Source organism: Macrobrachium rosenbergii, chromosome 18 (genome assembly GCF_040412425.1).
Source record: "Macrobrachium rosenbergii isolate ZJJX-2024 chromosome 18, ASM4041242v1, whole genome shotgun sequence".
Lineage (NCBI taxonomy): Eukaryota > Metazoa > Arthropoda > Malacostraca > Decapoda > Palaemonidae > Macrobrachium > Macrobrachium rosenbergii.
Window position 1 is genome coordinate 30,949,234 of NC_089758.1, and position 22,500 is coordinate 30,971,733.

At 36.9% G+C, this 22,500-nt stretch overlaps 2 protein-coding genes across 2 annotated transcripts in view; both read right to left on the minus strand.

The window, feature by feature from the left end:
- Nucleotides 1–22,500, minus strand: part of LOC136848257 (probable G-protein coupled receptor No9) — a 561,772-nt gene that overhangs the window by 265,717 nt on the left and 273,555 nt on the right. The window contains exon 2 of the mRNA XM_067120636.1: nt 14,531–14,585. The gene's annotated coding sequence lies outside the window, so the exon portion shown is untranslated. The remainder of the gene's footprint in view (nt 1–14,530; nt 14,586–22,500) is intronic.
- LOC136848000 (ABC transporter F family member 4-like) overlaps nt 1–22,500 on the minus strand; it is a 173,486-nt gene that overhangs the window by 50,838 nt on the left and 100,148 nt on the right. The window contains exons 3-5 of the mRNA XM_067120011.1: nt 16,205–16,287; nt 15,161–15,256; nt 14,531–14,585 (exon numbers count right to left, since the gene is read on the minus strand). Coding sequence (XP_066976112.1) covers nt 14,531–14,585; nt 15,161–15,256; nt 16,205–16,287 — 234 coding nt within the window. The remainder of the gene's footprint in view (nt 1–14,530; nt 14,586–15,160; nt 15,257–16,204; nt 16,288–22,500) is intronic.

Here is a 22,500-nt window from a genome sequence, read left to right on the forward strand (position 1 = left end):
GAGAGAGAGATTATTGTGGTACTAGGACACTTACAGTAGAACTAGGACTAAGAGAGAGAGAGAGATTATTGTGGTACTAGGACACTTACAGTAGAACTAGGACTAAGAGAGAGAGAGAGAGAGAATAGCACGGACCCCAAGCGAATTAGCGCTCAATACTGCTGCCGTGTTACACAGCTTCTTGCACATACGCGATTCATAAAACGGCTGGCTGTCGACCGAAATGGAACTCTTTCGACACGATTTGTAGTGAATTTGGAGGCCGGAAATGAAACCGAAATGGACCTTGAACGATGTTCTAATTAGCGGAGAGACCAGCAGATCCTTGGAACACCGCACCAGTTATGTTCGTATACATTCCTTTGGTCTCAAGTACTTTGGGTTTCGGTGTAGTTTAAGGTCTAGATCTGCTTAGGGGAAAGATGTCTTAGCTAAATAACTTTTGGCAATATAGCTTAGGCAGTTTGAAAATCTACCTTTATTTATATCCTGTATAATAGGAAGTTCATTGTTCGTAAGTTATCGTCTATCAGTATTACCTAACGCGTCATGGTGTAGTGCCGCCAGTGCACCTCACGCAGTGCACTGTAGGCATTACTCAAGGTTCTTTGCGGCGTCCCTTCGGCCCCTAACTGCAACCTCTTACATTCCCTTTACTGTACCTCCGTTTATATTCTCTTTCTTTAATCTTACTTTCCACCATCTCCTAACAATTTTTCCTTAATGCAACTGCAAAAGGTTTTTTCCTTCAGTTACACCTTTCAAACCTTTCTACTCTCAATTTCCTTTTCAGCGCTGAATGACCTCATAGGTCCCAGCGCTTGGCCTTTGGCCTAAATTTCATGCTTGAATTCAATTCAGAAATAGTTATTGAAAGTTACTGCTTTTAAATTTACTTCCACTGACATCACCAGTGAACAGTAGAACTCTCTGTTTCTGAACCAGTTGAATTGGACTTAAAAAAAAAAAACTCTGTATCCCAAAAGCAGTTGAATTGGACGGAGTTTTAGTAAAGAATTTTGCATGGAAACCAAAATACTCCTTTTCTGAAAGGCGCCCTCGTTTATTTATAGCTTGGTTGAAAGATTTTCCAGTGTGGTGTCGTGTTTTATTTCCAGAATCGTTTATTGATCTGGAAGGTGAGAACGATTTGTGTGTGTGTGTGTGTATGTGTCTCCCTCAAGTGTTAACTTGGATACCGGTTTTGGCTTTCATCTCTCTCTCTCTCTCTCTCTCTCTCTCTCTCTCTCTCTCTCTCTCTCTCTCTCTCTCTCTCTCTCTCTCCAGCTACTAGGTTTCACAGCCAGTATAAATAATTTTTCAGAATACTCATATAACACTGCAATACCGGTCCCCTTTCTCTCTCTCTCTCTCTCTCTCTCTCTCTCTCTCTCTCTCTCTCTCTCTCTCTCTCTCTCTCTCTCTCCAGCTACTAGGTTTCACAGCCAGTATAAATAATTTTTCAGTATACTCATATAACACTGCAATACCAGTCCAGTCCTCTCTCTCTCTCTCTCTCTCTCTCTCTCTCTCTCTCTCTCTCTCTCTCTCTCTCTCTCTCTCTCTCTCTCTCCAGCTACTAGGTTTCACAGCCAGTATAAATAATTTTTCAGAATACTCATATAACACTGCAATACCGGTCCGGTCCTTTCTCTCTCTCTCTCTCTCTCTCTCTCTCTCTCTCTCTCTCTCTCTCTCTCTCTCTCTCTCTCTCTCTCTCCAGCTACTAGGTTTCACAGCCAGTATAAATAATTTTTCAGTATACTCATATAACACTGCAATACCGGTCCGGTCCTCTCTCTCTCTCTCTCTCTCTCTCTCTCTCTCTCTCTCTCTCTCTCTCTCTCTCTCCAGCTATTAGTTTTCACAGTCACAGCCAGTTTAATAATTTTTCGATATGCTCACATAACACATTTACCTGTGGCACATTGCATAAATAAATCCCTGTTGTACATCTGCATATATAAATTCCGGTGGAACAGTTGCGTATATAAATCCCAGTGGTACAGTTGCATATATAAATCCCTATGTTACATTTGCATATATAAATCCCTGTAGTACATTTGCATATAAAAATCCTTGTGACACGTTTGCATAATATATAAATCCCTGTGATACATTACATTTACATATATAAATCACGTGTCTGTGAATGTAATCACAAATATTATGTATCTGGGCTTGCAAAATATTCGGATGCTGATAAATGCTGCAATGCTTTGCAAGATCATCACTAAAATGCAATATTATTATCCCGTATTTTGCCATATTTCGCCTTCATTCTCAAAGCAGGGTGGCAACCCTTAACTTCATGACCAACGAAAGTAATACCGAGCTCAAATCCTCCATTAATCGCTTACGCCGTTTCCGAATGTAATCTCGAAGGCGATTTCCGTAAAATATTGTCGACGTTCTCCCGTTATTCTCCGCTAGTGTCCGATTTATGCAAGCGAGTGGTTCGGACAGTTCGGCCATTATACCGTGTACTCTCTTATATGGCTGGACAGATCTCGTAAATACTCGGTTTACCCGATGGTACTGACAGGCGAAACTTGTTGCTCGAGTTAATAGTGGTCTCAGCGCATGCGTCAAGGCTAGAGAATGTTTTTTAAAGGGTTTAGCATCGTGAAAAGATGGTTTATAGAGATGGTGCTTGAATTAGCTGAGGTATGTGGATGGTTTGCGGTTGTTATTATTATATTCATAAATCAATCTTGATCTATGTTTTTATTTAATACAGAGAAGCTGGTTCTGATTTGCTGAGGTATTATGAATAAAAGTTGAACATGTAGAAATTTGCGCTGGAAAAAAAAAATACTGGCATAGTGACACTGTGTGGATAATACTTGATCACTCACTCAAAACTACCTACTCACTCATTCAAAAGTATCTACTCATTCATTCAAAAGTATCTACTCATTCATTCAAAAGTATCTACTCATTCATTCAAAAGTATCTACTCATTCATTCAAAATGATTCACTCATTCATTCATAGGACAACCAATCACATGAATGGCATCTATGAATAGGCCGCGGGTTGTTGTTGTTGTTGTATGAATAGGCCGCGGGTCCTGGCAACAGGCTTATATATACCCTGGCTTAACCTGAGTTGCCAGATACCACCACCACCATCACCATCATCCCATTTTCTTGATAACGTCAGTTGGTCTCTTCTCTTCCTCTGTCAGATAATTCTCGAGATTTCTATACTCGTCCGTTTTCATTTGCCGTTCTTCTTTGTAAGGTTGTTCGGGATTTTAGGTTATTTTCGGTTATCAGGTAATTTTTCTCTTCAAGATTGCTAGTAATTATTCCTGACGTGATTTACGAAAGGATGGAGGACGTATCTTAGCTCACAGCAAATGAATTTTGTTGTCTATCATTTGTATATCTTGGGAACCTGAGAGAGAGAGAGAGAGAGAGAGAGAGAGAGAGAGAGAGAGAGAGAGAGAGAGAGACTTCCTAAGGCCAATTTGACCCTCGGTGAAATACTTTGGAAACACTTATCAGCTGCAGTATGTTTTTAAGTCTTTCGTTCCTTTGAGAAAATCCACTATTGGGGCCCAAGTGAGGATTCCATTACTTATATATATATATATATATATATATATATATATATATATATATATATATATATATATATATATATATATATATATATTTATTTTTTTTGTATTTATTTACTTATTTATTTATTTATTTCTCTTGGTAGACCTTGAATAACGTCCTGTTGGTTTGGCTTTTATCTTGGTTCCCTTCATTTTAAATGGCGACTAAGTCCCACCTGTCTCGTTCACGGCGCTTCATTGATTGGAATGAATATTCCCACTTATTTCACTTGCACATTTATGGGCGTTTTGCGTTTTCTGTTGATTTTTCATTCATCTTCGTTGTATGAATGAATGAATGTTGTATTGAATGAATGGACGAATGGATGGATGGATGGATGAATGAATGAACGAAGTATTGAATGAATGGGCGAATGGATGAGTGAATGGATGGATGGATGGAGGAATGAATGAATGAATGGATGGATGAATGGATGATTGGATGGATGGATGATTGAACTAATGAATGAATGGAAGAATGAATGGATGAATGAGTGAATGAATGAATGAACTAATGAATGAATGAAGGAATGACTGAATGAACTAATGTGAACTAATGAGTGAATGGACAAATGGATGAACGAATGAATGGAAGAATGAATGAATGGATGAATGAGTGAATGAATGAATGAACTAATGAAGGAATGACTGAATGAACTAATGAATGAATCAGGTCATACTGTACTGCACTAGTAGGCCTACTCTGACAGAAACTTCGATGTAGGACTGACATTACCAAGCATTAGAAATTGCTTGCATTTCTGTCCTGTTGATTCTTTAGGATTGTAATGCTTGATTAAGTTGAGTAATTAAAGAAAAAACCACGACTAAGAGCCACAGAAAAAAACCTACAGGGTATCTTATAAACAAATTCAGCGCTTAGGAACTGGAATGATTTGTCCATAGGCTTTGAATATTGTCATAAGAGCGATGGAAATAAACATCGGAGACCCCATTAGGCTTATGTGGATAGAGACGCCTCTCTCTCTCTCTCTCTCTCTCTCTCTCTCTCTCTCTCTCTCTCTCTCTCTCTCTCTCTCTCTCTCTCTCTCACACCAGGTTTTGGGTACAAGAGCCACAATTCCAAGGCTCTGTTGCATCTGAACTGCCTACCTCCAAGATAGGCATTCCTTAGGGCGTTCTTATTCCTGTTTTTCTTTATTTTTATACTCCTGTTTTCCTGCGAGATTCCTCTGGCCAAAATCCCTCTGCTCTCTCTCTCTCTCTCTCTCTCTCTCTCTCTCTCTCTCTCTCTCTCTCTCTCTCTCTCTCTTCAAAATTTACATAGAAGTCTTGAAAGAATTATTGCTTATCTGTTTTTCACCACTGAGGGAAAGCTCTCTCTCTCTCTCTCTCTCTCTCTCTCTCTCTCTCTCTCTCTCTCTCTCTCTCTCTCTCGTTTATCGACCTTTGCTTCTTTTCCTCACTTGGATATTCATTCTTTCTAAACTCGTGTTTCTCTCTCTCTCTCTCTCTCTCTCTCTCTCTCTCTCTCTCTCTCTCTCTCTCCTTGTTTGTTCCTGGAACTTTTCGGCTGTCTCTCGTTTTTGCCAGCAGCGGTTGCTTGCGAGCTTAATTGAGTGTACTTCATTGAATGTTCGCGTGGAATTCTGAGGAGAATTTGAGGAGTTGTTTGTGTTTTTTTTTTTTTGTTTTTTTTTTTTATCTCGTGACCTCGTATTTCTGAATTCTCCGGGAGTTCGCTTGTTCTTGGCATGCAGTGTTTTTTCTTTCTTTCTTTCTTTCTTTTCTTAAGGGAGCGGTTTTTCTTCACGATGTTGCCAGGGTCTGAAAAATACGATGGATTAGATGCGCTCTGCGTTGCTCTAGCTTTCGTTTATTCCTCATTCTTGTATTTTCTCGTTTTAGTTTTCTGCAAAAGAAAACTTTGTCCGGTTTTGTCTGTCCGTCCGCACTTTATTCTGTCCGCAGTTTTTCTGTCCGCCCTCAGATCTTAAAAACTACTGAGGCTAGAAGGCTGCAAATTGGTATGTTGATCATCCGCCCTCCAATCATCAAACATACCAAATTGCAGCCCTCTAGCCTCAGTAGCTTTTATTGTATTTACGGTTAAAGTTAGCCATTATCGTGCTTCTGGCAACGCAGCAACACAGGCCACCACGGCCGGCTGAGAATTTCATGGGCCGCGGCTCATGCAGCATTATACCGAGACCACCTAAAGATAGATCTATTTTCGGTGGCCTTGATTATGCGCTGTACAGAAAACTCGATTGCCCCGAAGAAACTTCAGCGCATTTTTTACTTTATCTTTTCATACTCTTTTAATAGATTCAAATCTCGCATAAACTTCATTTAGTTTCCTTGTCCATTTTACATTCTGGATTTAATTATTTCATCCCCGTAGGAGGCTACTGCCGTCAGCTCACCTCACGCGGTGCAATGTAGGCATTACTACTGAAGGTTGTATGCAGCAAGGTTTTCCTGTTACACCCTTTCAAACCCGCCTACTTTCGATTTCCGTTTCAGCGCTGAATGACCTCGTAGGTCCCAGCGCTTGGCCTTTGGGCCTAAATATTATATTTCTTTCGTTTTCAATGAGTTCGTGAAATTTAATATTCATGTAAATTTTCTCTTTAGATGAGTGTCTATGTATTTTTGCTTTTTTTTTTTATTTTTTTCGACTTGTCAGTCATCGTTTTGTTGCTATTCTTTACATTTTATTTTTTCATTCGCCATTAGGATTTCTCATTTCCTAAACTTACACACTCACACACACACACACACACAAACCCGTTTATCATACATTATACGAGTAATATCTCTAGGCACGCTTACACGCAGTCCTACTACAGACACGCAGACATTCATTAACTTAATGTTTAAGTCCTTTAGACAAACTTTTAGTCTCTTGATCTGTTGTTGATTATCACTGTCAAGTACAACCGTTAACACATACACGCGCATACACATACACAACAATCACACACAAACACACACACAAAACATTTAAGTCGATAGAAGAAAGGCTGGTACTAGCAGTTTCGTGATCTGTTGCTGATCGTTCGTGTGAAACAAAACCATTAACACACGCAATCACACTCAAACACACAATCACACACAAACACACACATACACACAAGCATCTTATACACGCAAAGGGCTCGCACTAGGCTTGGCGTTGCATCTTCTCTACAGCGTAAACGACAACAATCATCCTTGAATGCGTCAAATCATATTGTACCTTTCTTGGCAGTTCAGTTTGTGGTGTAGGAGAGTGTTTTTGTGTTTTTTTTTTTCGTTTATATTTTTATTTGTTTTATTTATTATTGTTTAATATTTCACCTTATTGATTGCTTGATCGGCTTTCATTATGAATGAGGTTCATAATGAGAGTTGTACTGTGTCACAGAAAGCTGTCTGTAATTTTCGTGGTATTTTTAAGGCAGGGAAATTACTTTGTTTGTTGGTAATAATAATAATAATAATAATAATAATAATAATAATAATAATAATAATAATAATAATAATATTATTATTATTATTATTATTATTATTATTATTATTATTATTATATAATAATAATAATAATAATAATAATAATAACTATTATTATTATTATTATCATTATTATTATTATTATTATTATTATTATTATTATTATTATTATTATATGCGTTGCAATATCCTGAAGATATTTTTGCTTGTGTATGTGTGTTCGTGTGTGTGTGTTACACGCGAAATGCTATCTTACACTATAGGAGTCCTTCCTAAAGAAAGGTTTAATTATAATGGCCATGAATAAAATTAATAAAATCCTCAATAGCCTTAGGAAACCGTGCTGTGAGCCGTGACGTCACATTAAATTATAGAAAACGGGAAGAACGCATTGGGGGTAACTCTCGCAACCCAGCGTTATCAGTTCTCGCGTTGCTGGTCTCAACAGCAGAGCTGCGCACTTTATCACTCATGAAAGACAATTCAGACGAGAGGAATAGTTTGCCTGTTGTGCTTAATCACTCATCGCTTTCCAGGTGATTGATCATTCTGGAATCTCGAATGGAAAGGCAGTAAATCAGACGAATTATTTCGCGAAATTAATTTCCGTTCGGGTGAAATGAAACTTATTTATACGGGACTTGTCGCAAGTCTGATAAATTGAGTGATTTATCAGGGCTTAAGCTCGTCATTAAGGCTAGCTTTGATTGCCTGAATGGAGTGGAGATTTCGCTGAGGCTTCGACGATTTATTTGTGAAATTTATGATTCGTGGATTTTACTTTTTTTTTTTTTTTTTAACAAAAATGAGTAATTGTACGGTGAAGTTTTGACAAAAGTCGGTTGCATTTCATTTGCAAAGTAAAAAAAACTATTTTATCCTTGATTTTTTTAGATATTTTCTCTTGTTTAGATTTTTCAGTGAAGAAACCGGGAAAATTATGAAAATAATAATTATTCTTTATCATATTTTATAATAAAATTGATTTGTAGAACTTGATACTGATATTTATACCTAATATAATTTCTTCGATAAAATCCTTGATGAGTTATGATTAAAAACAATGAGAAAAATGCATCATGTCACTGTATAATGATTGTGTACAAAGCGAGTATTTACCATAGTTCGCTTTTTTTCTCTGTGCGAAGAGAAGGAAATTCTTGCTCGTGGTTGTGGAGCCCTTTGGAGGGGAAATGCTTCTAAATAAAAGAGTGGTTTCTCTCATATTCATCGAATTTTCCATGTATTATTATGGTCTCGTAAATAGTAAGGGAGTAGTTTCTGTTCAGGGGCTATAAGTTGCTTAACTTTTGATATATATATGTGTGTATATATATATATATATATATATATATATATATATATATATATATATATTTAAAAAATTAAGCTACAAATGTCGTTGTATGTCCAATTCGCTCTACCTCAGAAATAGTACCGAACAGGAATTATGATTCGATAAGTGGTTCGTCACTGCGGTTTTATATATATATATGTAGAATCTACTGGTCACTTTTACCAGACACATATGTAATTCTAATAGCCACAATGCCCTCTTAACTTCTCGAATTCTTCGCGCTTTTTGGATATGCTTGTAACTACGAAGCCTCCTTGTGGCCACGGAGACGCGGGTTCGTTTCCCGCGACCGGCAATCACAGTCTCTTCAATTTCTTGCGTTTGGATCTTACGGCTTCGTAGTTACAAGCATATCCAAAAAGCGCGAAGAATTCGAGAAGTTAAGAGGGCATTGTGGCTATTAGTATTACATATATATATATATATATATATATATATATATATATATATATATATATATATATATATATATATATATATATATCATAAATCTGTCTGTATGTCAGATGACCACCCTACTTATTATGATAGTTATCCGTTTTCCCCAGGCCGAAGACCTCGGTAATCACGCCCTTGAGACTCGAACCAGTTTACCAGAACCTCTAGGATAAACTCCAGTCAGGCTTCGGCTGGCGATGGCCCTTACTCGAGGGTCTTCCTCCAGTTTAGGACGAGAGCCCTCGTCCTCGAAAGACGTCTCACTCCAATTAATGCAATGGCCAGGTTCCCCCTCCCCTTCCCCTCCCACTTCCCCCCCCCCACCCATTCCTATACTTCCTCATGGAAATGAAAATCTTCCTCAACTCTCTTCTCCTCTGAAGTTCTTGTTATTGATCTGGGCTTTTGGGGGTTGGGGAGGGATGGAAAAGGGGTGGGGGGGTCCTTGGTGTTTGGGTGGGTGGGGGTGGAGTTATTTTGGGCAGGTATAGGGTTGTAGCAGGTTGTATATAGCCTGTATGGGCTGTGTTGTAATGCGAAGTGGTGTTATACAGACAGTATTTTCTATGTATGTAGACATTAGTAATTACATAAATATATATATATATATATATATATATATATATATATATATATATATATATATATACAGAGAGAGAGAGATAGATAGATGATAGATAGATATATAATGAAAATCACATTGACAACCTGCTGTATATAAGCAGATGTACCACAGGGGAAATGAAACATTGGGTATATAAATCCACACTGAAGATGTCTTTGATTTTCAGACGAAACTGGTCAGGAGTTATACTTAGTGTTCCATTTTCTGTGTGGTACACCTATATATGTATAAATATTTATATATATATATACATACATATAGATATAAATACATATACATAATACATTAGCACGATTCACAATCATCCTTCTGATACAGAAGAAAAACACATTCACACACACACAAGAAAAAACCTAACTTTCTACATTTTATCCTTCATGTGTGTTTGTGTGTGTGTTTGTGTATGTGAATTTTCACAAACCATCTGTTTCCTCATCCCTTCAGAAGAACGAGGCGGGCGCCTGTTCCCAGCCTCGTAAACCACGTAAACCTGTCTTCCAGTTTAGCATGCTGGTTTAGGAGTTTTTTTTTCTTGTTTTTTTCCCTCGTTGCTCCAATTGATGAACGATGTCGTTTCCAGATCAGCCGTGAAGTTTTTTTTTTATATTTTTGGGGGGGGTGGGGGCTGGGTTAGACTTTGAGGTGTTGGTCATTTGCTTGGGATTTATTTTGGGGTTCAAATTCTTTAAATTCTTCTGGGCTGAATCGTAATTTATGTCCTTTAAAAGCATTAAGTCATTGCTGTCTCAGTAATAGTACTTTACAGCGTTTAAGTAATTGCTATATAACAGCAGTTACTCAGTGGCTTTAGTCTTATTGATATCTAAACATCAGTTTATAGTTGCTTTACGTAATTACTGCCTCAACAGCCTTACTTAATGGCTTTCTGTAGTTGTAGTAATTACAGCTTCAAGGGCAGTGCTTCAATGCTGCAAGTAATTACAGCTTCAAGGGCAGTGCTTCAGTGCTGCAAGTAATTACAGCTTCAAGGGCAGTGCTTCAGTGCTGCAAGTAATTACAGCTTCAAGGGCAGTGCTTCGGTGCTGCAAGTAATTGCAGATATCGTAACATTTAGAAATTACTTTAGAGAATGATTAGCTGCATATATATATATATATATATATATATATATATATATATATACATGTATGTATGTATGTATGTGTATATATACATATATACTTATACATATATATACCTTTCTCTTGAAGCGTAACCTCAGTAGAGTTTCTCAAACTGATGTTTATCCCAGAGAAAGACATCTGTTCACAGCTGCGTGATTTGTTCTTGCGAGAACTTTATTGAAAACTCCTAATTTATTAGACTTTTTGTTATACTAAAGGGGACACTGCGGCTTCTCGCTAAGTATTAAATGTCACAGTCGATATTCAAATTACAAAGAACTCGGTCAGGGCAGCAATGGAGTGAAAAAATGTCACGAATGATTGGAAGATGGTAATTTATTTTTTGTCCTGCTCTCTCTCTCTCTCTCTCTCTCTCTCTCTCTCTCTCTCTCTCTCTCTCTCTCTCTCTCTCTCTCGAAATAATTCACACCAGCTATGTGTGTGTATACATATTCGTGTGCATGTATGCATGTATTTACGTATGTATGTATGTATGTATGTACGGACAAGTCTGCTCAGGAAGACTGACGACGATCAGTGTCAGAATGAGAAACGGAGCACTCCCTCTCCTAATGTGCCTCACCTCATTTTGCTTCGAGTTTATGGGCGCCATTAAGGCCTGCTTGCGGAGGAGGGGCCGCTGATATTGACTCCGCATCGGGTAGCTACTAGCTTACTGGAGTGGGGTTTCCATTCCACAATATTGCTTCGGGATTACTGTACTGGTTTCTGGTATGGGGACGTCGTGTTAGCTTGCCATTTATGTTCTGAAAATTTTTCAGTTAATAATAATAATAATAATAATAATAATAATAATAATAATAATAATAATAATAATGATAATAATATCACATTAGCCTGACCTCGTTCGCCTTTCATTTGTTTATAAAAAATTAATAATAATAATAATAATAATAATAATAATAATAATAATAATAATAATAATAATTTTTGGGCACAATTAAGCTTTTTATAATTTTCTTTTCATCATTAGGCTTTTTCTATTCGGATTCTGCCTGTATATATATAGATGCATCAAGGACCTGCATTCATTTTTCGTTCCTTTTCCTTCAATTTTTATTCCACGATACACAGTAAGCAAGCTTTTTAGTTTTCTGTAAAAGAAAACTTGTGCCGGCTTTGTCTGTCTGTCCGCACATTCACTGTCCGCCCTCAGATCTTAAAAACTACCGAGGCTAGAGGGCTGCAAATTGGTATGTTGATCATCAACCCTCCAGACATCAAACATACCAAATTGCAGCCCTCTAGCCTCAGTAATTTTGATTTTATTCAAGGTTAAAGTTAGTCATAATCGTGCTTCTGGCAACGATATAGGACAAGTCACCACAGGGCCGTGGTTAAAGTTTGGTGGGCCGCGGCTCATTTTTTACTTGTTTTTGTATTAAATACGCTTGCAGTACCCAACCGCCTTCATATATATCTTTTTGGCGTAAATTTTGCAAATGGCCACATTTTTTGGCCAAGTGCTTTTAACCACTATGAGCGGTTCGCTTAACAGCAAAGGAATTCACAATTTCCTATCGAGTTTTACGGGACTGTTTTTTTTTTTTTTTTTGATTGAGGGTGATAAATTATAAATGATTCTACTCGTGGGAGAATTTGGGTAAATTTGGAGAAAAAGGTGGAAGTGATTCATAAGGAGAGAGAAAGAGAGGTTTTCGTTCGTATTATTGAAGCGAATACAGGTCTTATCTGTTAGCTCTATTCAGATGTTGTCTGAGAAAGGACAGGCATATATGTATATGTATATATATATATATATATATATATATATATATATATATATATGTATATATATATGTGTATATGTATATATATATATATATATATATATATATATATATATATATATATATATATATATATATACACATACATACATACATATATATATATATACACAGGAAATACGATAACTTATAATGAAAAAAATTGACATTAATCCATTTCAATCTTTCTATAACATTCCATAGCAACAAATGGAGTATAATCAGTAAAAATTCAGGAAAGAATGCATTCCGCTTATTATTGTCTGTTTCATTGTTCCTCTCTCTCTCTCTCTCTCTCTCTCTCTCTCTCTCTCTCTCTCTCTCTCTCTCTCTCTCTCGACCTATGCCGTTTGAAACACAGGACCGCCTGTCTGTAAATAAATCTAATTCTCGCAGTCGCCGCCCCAGGGCGCTGGAATGGCCCCGTGGTCATTTTTCAAATGCTTTCTGCCACTCCGTGTCACACTCCATTTGCAGGGTACCGGATGAAGCGACACGCTGGTTATTTCAGGAACACTTGGATGGATGTGTGTGCGTGTATGTATACACACACAGATATATGTATATGTAATATATATATAATATATATATATATATATATATATATATATATATATATATATATATATATATATATACATATATATATATATGTAATATAATATATATAATATATATATATATATATATATATATATATTATATATCTATACATATATATTTATATATATAATATGTGTATACCATTTACACAGTATATTACATGAGTGTTTATATGTATACGTACACACATGGGCACTTCCACGTTCTTGTATAAAAGGGTATAAATAAATAATAAGTATGTTCTAGAACATAAAATACAAAATACATACATACAAACACAAGCCCACACGCACATATATATTTATATATATAAAATCTTATTTTACAATGCGCAACACAGAATCCTAGTCGTATCTTGGTTCCAAAAATTTCACACCACGTCTAAAACTGGTACACCATCGATTACGACAGATATTACCATATCTCTGAAATACTGCAATATACCTAAAGCTTTGTTTATTTATTTTCACGTTTATAAACATATTTCTGTATATGCTTACCAATTTGTGTTGTCGGTGTGGTTTAAGAAACTTCACGCCGAGCTTGAAATCTCTTTCATCGGGTGCCCTCGAAAGGGAAAGTGACTTCCGGAGTTGGTTACTTTCAAAACTTTCTTTCGTTTCAAACTGCTGTCAAAGCTCGGAGAGAGAGAGAGAGAGAGAGAGAGAGAGAGAGAGAGAGGTCAACTAACATTCACTGGAAAAAATTGAATGTGCCATTATAATTATTTCTTGTAGCAGTCCTAAAAACAGAGAGAGAGAGAGAGAGAGAGAGAGAGAGAGAGAGAGAGAGAGAGAGAGAGAGAGAGTGTGTGTATAAAAGTACTCCACCCTGCACTGCTTTCATTTTTCGAAAGTTGCAACCGCTACGTGATTAAGAGAAGGCTGCTACACTCATTACGGGACTTAAACACGTATCAAATGAGCAAGTTGATACGCAGGTGCTTGCTCAAGCATTTGGTTCTATTCAAAATGAGGTTTTTCGAAATTGCTTGGACTCCTCTCTCTCTCTCTCTCTCTCTCTCTCTCTCTCTCTCTCTCTCTCTCTCTCTCTCTCTCTCTCTCTCTCTCTCTGATTAGAATTTTGGTGAAAGGAGATATGCTTTAATTTTGGGGCCTGAATGGATTCACTAATGGTGCAAACTTAAGTCATGTTCGTTTAGATTTTGGAAGTACCTGGTGGTAACGGAATGCCTTATAAATTAGTGCTGTAATTATTCGGTCTGCTTGTACACATACACACACACACACACATACACATTATACATTTATATATATGTGTATAAGGTGTGTGTTTGTGTATATGTAAATATTTGTGTACATATATTGTATATATATAATGTGTATATATATATTTATATAATATATATATATATATATATATATATATATATATATATATATATATATATATATATATATATATATATATATATATATATATATATATATATATATGAATAAACACAGCAATTCTACAGTCACCTCAAATAGAAGGCTAAAACACATTTGTGGTCAAATCCTCTTACCTTGTAAACCTCTTGTACCGTCGCTACTCTAGAATGCTCGATCCGTCTTAGGTATCTGGAAAGCAGAAGAGAATTGTGGTAAGACCACATGTGTGATTAGTTTGGCATTTTTAACTTAATCTGGTTATGAGGGAATTTTTTTTTTCGTGTTTTTTTCTCTACTTAAATTTCGATCATCCCTGATAATCGGAAAGCTTCATAGTCTCTCACCTATGGTGAAAAATAGTTAGGACAGATTACTGACAGAAATAGATAACATTGATAAAATGGATTATGTATATAATATATATATATATATATATATATATATATATATATATATATATATATGTGTATATATGTGTATATATGTATACAATATATACATATATAAATATATATTATAGCATATATATTCATAATTATATATATATATAAATATATATATATATATATATATATATATATATATATATATATATATATATATATATATATATATATGTATACATATATATATACACATACATACGTACATGCATACATACGTACATACATACATACATACATACATACATACATACATAATAACATTCAATAAACACGATCACCCCGCCCCAAAATAACTTCCAGGTCCCAAGCGAAATCTACTTAGGTCTTGGCACACTTCCTCCTCCTCCTCCTCCTCCTCCTCCTCCTCCTCCTCCTCCTCCTCCTCCTCCTCCTCCTCCTCCTCCTCCTGCACTCCTCTAGATAAGGAAGGTGAGCCAATAAAACCAGTCCTGCGGTTTCCTTATAAATGCTTCCCAGGAGCAGCCATTGGACGCCCCTCGGTCATTAGCGACGGTCGGGTGAATATCTCTCGGTTTGTACATTTTATATACATTTTGAGTCGAAGCTGTCGATACCTCTCTAGGCTTCTCGGCCACGCGGGTCTTCAGGAGTCTCTCTAAAATGATTTATAAAGAGAGAGAGAGAGAGAGGGCGGTAATGGTTGAAGCGTTGCCTTTCTTTAGATGGCAATAAACAAAAAATTATTTATAAAGAGTGAGAGAGAGAGAGAGAGAGAGAGAGAGAGAGAGAGAGAGAGAGAGAGAGAGAGAGAGAGAGAGATAGAGAAAGAGAGAGATGAAATGGTCGAAACGTCGCCTTTCTTTAGACGTCAGTAGACATACGAAAATGATATTTATATGGAAAGATATTTATAGAGAGAGAGAGAGAGAGAGAGAGAGAGAGAGAGAGAAAAGAATCTTGGCTCTTAGGTTATAACAGATGAAATGGTCGAATTGTCGACATTCCTTAGACATCAATAAACAAATGAAAATTTTATTTATTACGAGAGAGAGAGAGAGAGAGAGAGAGAGAGAGAGAGAGAGAGAGAGAGAGAGAGAGAGAGAGAGAGAGAGAGAGGTGAAGTAATATAGGAGCCGGTGGTTAGATAGGATGGCCCCAAGCTGGGCTCATTGGGGTTTTCTGAAAGCCTAAAATTGGACCAAGGAACCATTATTTCACAAATGCTTTAGTTTAGTGGCCATTAGCTCTATTTTTATTTTTTATTCATTGTTGTTTCTCAATCCGGCTTCTGAACTCCACTGACTCATCTTGAAAGAAAAGTTAATTAGTAAAAATGTCTGTTCAATTCAGTTCTTATGCTACTGAAGGAAAGCCTTCTTCCTTTCTATTTGCTTTCCTTACAAAGGAAAAGAGCCTTCTTCTTCTTCTTCTTCTTCTTCTTCTTCTTCTTCTTCTTCTTCTTCTTCTTCTTCTTCTTCTTCTCCCTATAGTTGAGAAGAAGCATTTCTGTTACGTAAGATCCGTGGAAAGAGATTGTCAGTCTGGGCACATCAGGAGAAGGCTGGACTGTCCAGGGAAACGCTCATTTCCGCTCTCTCTCTCTCTCTCTCTCTCTCTCTCTCTCTCTCTCTCTCTCTCTCTCCAGGTGGGTACGTTCACAGTAGTCTTTACGAAGCCAGATTACATAAACCAATCAATAGATCACTTGGCTCGCCAGTATCTGGACTGTATGGGTAGTAGTTCTTTCAAATGGCTGAGATCTTTCCCCGTTCATCTTTATTTCTCAAAAGTTCAAGCGAAAATGTAATGGATTTTTATCCTAAAATTATTCTCCTTTTATTACAATAATTTACTTACATTTTCATCTATGTATTTATTAATTTTTTTTTTCTTTTTTTTTTTCTTTTTTAATAAGTGATCTCTTCTTTCTGTTTCCCACTATCTTCTGTTACCTCTTGAATTTCACGTCAGTGGCCCCTGTGGTGGCCTTGTTCCCTATGAAAAGGGTTCATCTTCTCAATAATAACCATAAAAATTTCTTTTTAATTTTTTTTACTTTTGTTTTAGGGCTAGGCTTGCTCTTGGCTTGCTCTTAAAATGACACTATCATGACTGTAGATAAACAAGTAAAAAATGCGCCGAAGTTTCTTCGGCGCAGTCGAGTTTTTCTGTACAGCCGCTACAGCGTATAATCAAGGCCACCGAAAATAGATCCATCTCTCGGTGGTCTGGGTTATAATGCTGTGTGAGCCGCGGCCTATGAAATTTGAATTACGGACCGGTGGTGGCCTATCTATATCGTTACCAGACGAACGATTTTGGCTAACTTTAACCTTAAATAAAATAAAAACTACTGAGGCTAGAGGGCTGCAATTTGGTACGTTTTACGATTGGAGGGTGGATGATCAACTTACCAATTTGCAGCCCTCTAGCCTCAGTAGTCTTTAAGATCTGAGGGCAGGCAGAAAAAGTGCGGACAGAGTGAAGTGCGGACGGACAGACAAAGCCGGCACAATAGTTTTCTTTTACAGAAAGCTAAAAGCGTAGAGGCTGTTACCCTCAGTGGAATCTTTTTGCACATGGCTATTTGTCAAAGTAAAAGGAACCATTAAAACAGCCGGAGGAATCGGGAAATTAAAGTGTTTCCTTTTCAACGCTCTCTAAGCAGAAAGAAGTTAGACTGTTGTGTTCCTGCGTGTTCGGTGTTGGATCTCTCGTTCTACTGAAAACTTAACTTCTGAAGTCGGAGGAAATCCAACCTGTCTCACATAATGAAACATTGATTTGCATAATTTCTCTCTCTCTCTCTCTCTCTCTCTCTCTCTCTCTCTCTCTCTCTCTCTCTCTCTCTCTCTCTCCAGAAAACAAGTTAGTTGAGTATTACTGTTAAGAAAGACATGTTTCCAGCATGGCTGCCTTATGAACTCTGATGGGACATTTTCATTTTGTTCGAGGATTAAGTTTATTTCAGCATGAGTAGTCTCTAAGCAAAACTATCTAATACTGACAATATTTGGATGAACTAATTCAGTTAATGTAACCCCCAGAGCACCCAAAGAATGGCCACCCACGATTTTTTTTAGAAAATAAAAAAGTCTACTCAGCGAAGTAATTATATCTCTCCGGAGGCAAGTTCCTGAGATATATGCTAGTATTGTACCAGCCCGGTTTTTTTTTTGCCATGCCCCTAGGTAAGGTTAGGTTAGATTAGGTTAAATTGGGAATCTCGGCGCAATTTGGGTGTGGGAATCATAATGAGATTATTTTCAAGAAAATTCTATGGTTAGTTTTTAAGAATTGGCGTCCCGCTTTTTTTCAGGGAAAGGTCCTGATACTCGGTTAAATGCATCCCGGAGTTCAAACGAACCAAGAGCTCAAAGCCTGCTTTCAAGGCCGTTCCAGAGACCTCATAAATCCGATATATAAACGACGTGAAGTCAGTTTATGCCCTTTATCTTCTTCTTCTTCTTCTTCTTCTTCTTCTTCTTCTTCTTCTTCTTCTTCTTCTTCTTCTTCTTCTTCTTCTTCTTCCCCTCCGTGAGAAAATGTGAGGCCCTCTTGATTGGGTTAGAGAAAACGACTTATTATATTCCCTCTCCCCGTGAGGAGTTACCCATATCTCATTGGCAACGGGTGAACGTAAATCTTCCACTGCAAATATTAATGAGACTGTGATCTACTTTGATCAAGCGTGAAATTTCGCATTTGGCTCACGGCTTGATCTAGAGAGCTCTTGGAGGTCTTGGCTTTTATTTAAAAGAAGAAGAATGGGAGCTTTATCTCTCTCCTCTGCTTTGCTTAGAGAGAGAGAGAGAGAGAGAGAGAGAGAGAGAGAGAGAGAGAGAGAAGAGGGAGAGAGAGAGATTGAGGGAGAGAAAGAGGGAGAGAGAGATAGATTAAAGTGAGAGAGAGAGATTGAGGAAGAGTGAGAGAGAGATTGAGGAAGAGTGAGAGAGAGAGAAAGAGAGAGAGAGAGATTGAGGGAGAGAAAGAGAGAGATATATAGATTAAAGTGAGAGAGAGATTGAGGAAGAGAGAGGGAGAGAGAGAGATAAAGGGAAAGAGAGAGGGAGAGAGAGAGATAAAGGGAAAGAGAGAGAGAGAGAGAGAGAGACTGAGGAAGAGAGAGAGAGAGAGAGAGAGAGAGAGAGAGAGAGAACGACCTACTCCTCCTGTTATATTCTCCTGTGAACTAATTGAATTCAAATTTGATTGGAAAATTGCCGTAATATACTTTCTCTCTGAGAAACATTAATATATTCTGTAGCAGACGATACTCACGTTAAGGAATCACTCCATTTTTGCCTTAAATATTGCTTTGGTACATAATAATTGTCACAGATTTTTGCATATTCTTTTGTAGGGCAGCTCAGTAACAAATCTAAAAGTCTTTTCCATAATAATTAAGTCCCGTGGCGGGGGGGGGGGGGTTAGTGCCGTCAGTGCACCTCACGGGGTGCACTGTAGGCATTACTAAAGGTTCTTTGCAACGTGCCATCAGCCCCTAGCTGCAGCCCCTTTCATTCCTTTTACTGCACCTCCATTCATATTATCTTTCTTCCATCTCGCTATCCACCCTCTCTTAAACAAATATTTCATAGCGCAACTGCTTTGGGGTTTTCCCCCTGTTACACCTTTCAGACCTCTTGCTCTCAGTTTCCTTTTCAGCGCTGAATGACCTCATAGGTCCCCGTGCTTAGCCTTTGGCCTAAAGTCTATATTCAGTTCAGTTCATATTATAAATAAGATTAATCAAGTTTCTGTACAGCCGCTACAGCTTATAATCAAGGCCACCGAAAATAGATCTATCTTCGGTGGTCCCGGTATAATTCTGTATGAGCCGCGGCCCATGAATCTTTAACCACGGCCCGGTGGTGGCTTGACCTGTATCGTTGCCAGAAGCGCTATTATGGCTAACTTTAACCTTAAATAAAATAGAAACTACTGAGGCTAGAGGGCTGCAATTTGGTATGTTTGATGATTGGAGGGTGGACGATCAATATACCAATTTGCAGCCCTCTGGCCTCAGTAGTTTTTAAGATCCGAGGACGGACAGAAAAAGTGCGGACAGAAAAAAGTGCGGACAGAACAAAGTGCCGACGGACAGACAAAGCCGGCACAATAGTTTCCTATTACACAAAATTAAAAACGAATAGAATAAGCACCATTTGACCATTAAAAATATAACAGGAAACCACATTCGATAGTTAATGGATAGTTATTCCCCTTGTCAGAATATTGGCAATTAGCAGCTGAATTATATATAGTTGCCAGTTGCCAATTTAAGTAATCTTTTTATTCAATCTCATTTCTCAATAATTCAGATGATGAGAGGATAAAGCGGTTCGCTTAATCTGAAATTGATATTGTTTGTCCTCTCTCTCTCTCTCTCTCTCTCTCTCTCTCTCTCTCTCTCTCTCTCTCTCTCATGTCTCTTTGCGTCTTCACTCGAGAGCGAAGGAAATTCTTTTTAAAGATTAAAGAAGAAGAAAGGTAATCCTGGCCTCCTTTAATGTAATTGTAATGTTTAAGATGTAATTTTAATGCAGTGTAACAACATAATTTTAACGTAATGTAATTTAATGTAATGTATCAATGTAAAGTTAATGGAATGTAACAATATAAATTTAATGTAATGTAATTTTAATGTGATGTAACAATGTAATTTTAATATAATGTAACAATATGATTTTAATGTAATGTAGTTTTAATGTAAGGCAAGAATGTAATTTTAAAGTAATGTAACAATATAATTTTAATGTAGCGTGATTTTAATGTGATGTAACAATGTAGTTTTGACGTAATGTAACAATGTAATTTTAATGTAGTGTAATAATATAATCTTAATGTAAGGTACTTTTAATGTAACGTAGCAATGTAATTTTAATGTAACGTGGCAATGTAATTTTAATGAAATGTAACAATATATTTTAACCTTAATGTAATGTAACTATATATTTCAATGTAATGTATCAACGTAATTGTAACGCAGTGTGACAATGATTTGGCGATGAGTATATATAACAGTTGTTAATGAATGTGATTGTTGTAAGTTTTGACTGAAGAGTTTTAGGATTCTGGATCAAATTTAGTGTTGTATTGATTGTATTAGTCACTTAGACTGTTTTTATTTATAATTCTAGACCAACAATTAGGGATAAATTCAATAGATTATTTATCTGTTTCCAAATTAGTAATGATAATTATAATGATTATATTTACATTTAATGTGAATACATCAAAACAATTGTTATATTTGTCATTATAGCTGTGTATCGGTGTGTATTTGCACACATTTACGCATAAATTTTATCTGTGACCAGGTTACAAATTTATATTGGACTTGTCATAATAAAGTTTCATAAATAAAGCCTGTATTAACAAAGCTGACACCTTTGTTAGTGTATTTTCAAAGTACTTTCTCCTTTGCGAATATATGAGACCCATAAATTCTCATAAACTTTCGTAAATTCTCATAAACTTCTCGTTGGAATTCGCACCCTCTATGAAACGCGAATTTTGGGAAGAGCTGAGACCCCTCTCTCTCTCTCTCTCTCTCTCTCTCTCTCTCTCTCTCTCTCTCTCTCTCTCTCTCTCTCTCTCTCTCTCTCTCTCTCTCTCTAGCTTATCAAAGATCAAAGTTAAGCTGCCATTAGAAATAACTTAACGGTTGATTAGGCTCTGAGATTTCTTTCTATCTAGCCATTTGTTTATCAAATGGTTCACGTGTCTGATGAACGACTTTCGAAGCGGCTGGGTTCTCTCCTGATTTCCTAGTTAATTTTAGGAAGGTATGTCAGCCAGTTATGCCAACCATAGAAAGGAATTCTCTTTTGGTTTCCTAGTTAATTTTAGGAAGGTATGTCAGCCATAGAAGTGGTTTCTTCCTAGTTAATTTTAGGAAAGTATGTCAGCCAGTCATGTCAGCCATAGAAAGGAATTCTCTTTTGGTTTCTTAGTTAATTTTAGGAAGGTATGTCAGCCAGTCATGTCAGCCATAGAAAGGAATTCTCTTTTGGTTTCCTAGTTAATTTTAGGAAGGTATGTCAGCCAGTTATGCCAGCCATAGAAAGGAATTCTCTTTTGGTTCCCTAATTAATTTTAGGAAGGTATGTCAGCTATAGAAAAGGGAGTCTCTCCTGATATCCTAGTTAATTTTAGGAAGGTATGTCAGCTAATTATGTCAGCTATAGAAAACGGATTGTCTCCTGATTTCCTAGTTAATTTTAGGAAGGTATGTCAGCTATAGAAAACGGATTGTCTCCTGATTTCCTAGTTAATTTTAGGAAGGTATGTCAGCTATAGAAAAGGGAGTCTCTCCTGATTTCCTAGTTAATTTTAGGAAGGTATGTCAGCTATAGAAAAGGGAGTCGCTCCTGATTTCCTAGTTAATTTTAGGAAGGTATGTCAGCCAATTTTGTCAGCCACATGACGAGTCTGAGTGATTGGAGTAGGTGGGTCAGTTCTTGAACTCATAAGAATATGCATCACCTCTGAATATGTTTTCCTCAGTTGTGATTATCAAGTTCAAATATTTTTTTTTTATTTTCAAATTTGAGCGTTCAGTGACACACCTTTTTATCCTTGGAATGTTAAGGAATACCCCCTTTTTCTTCTGGTCTAAAAATGTAAAAAATAATATTGGGGAAACCCTCACGAAGAGATTAACATTCTGTGTATTTGCGCTTTGGCGCAAG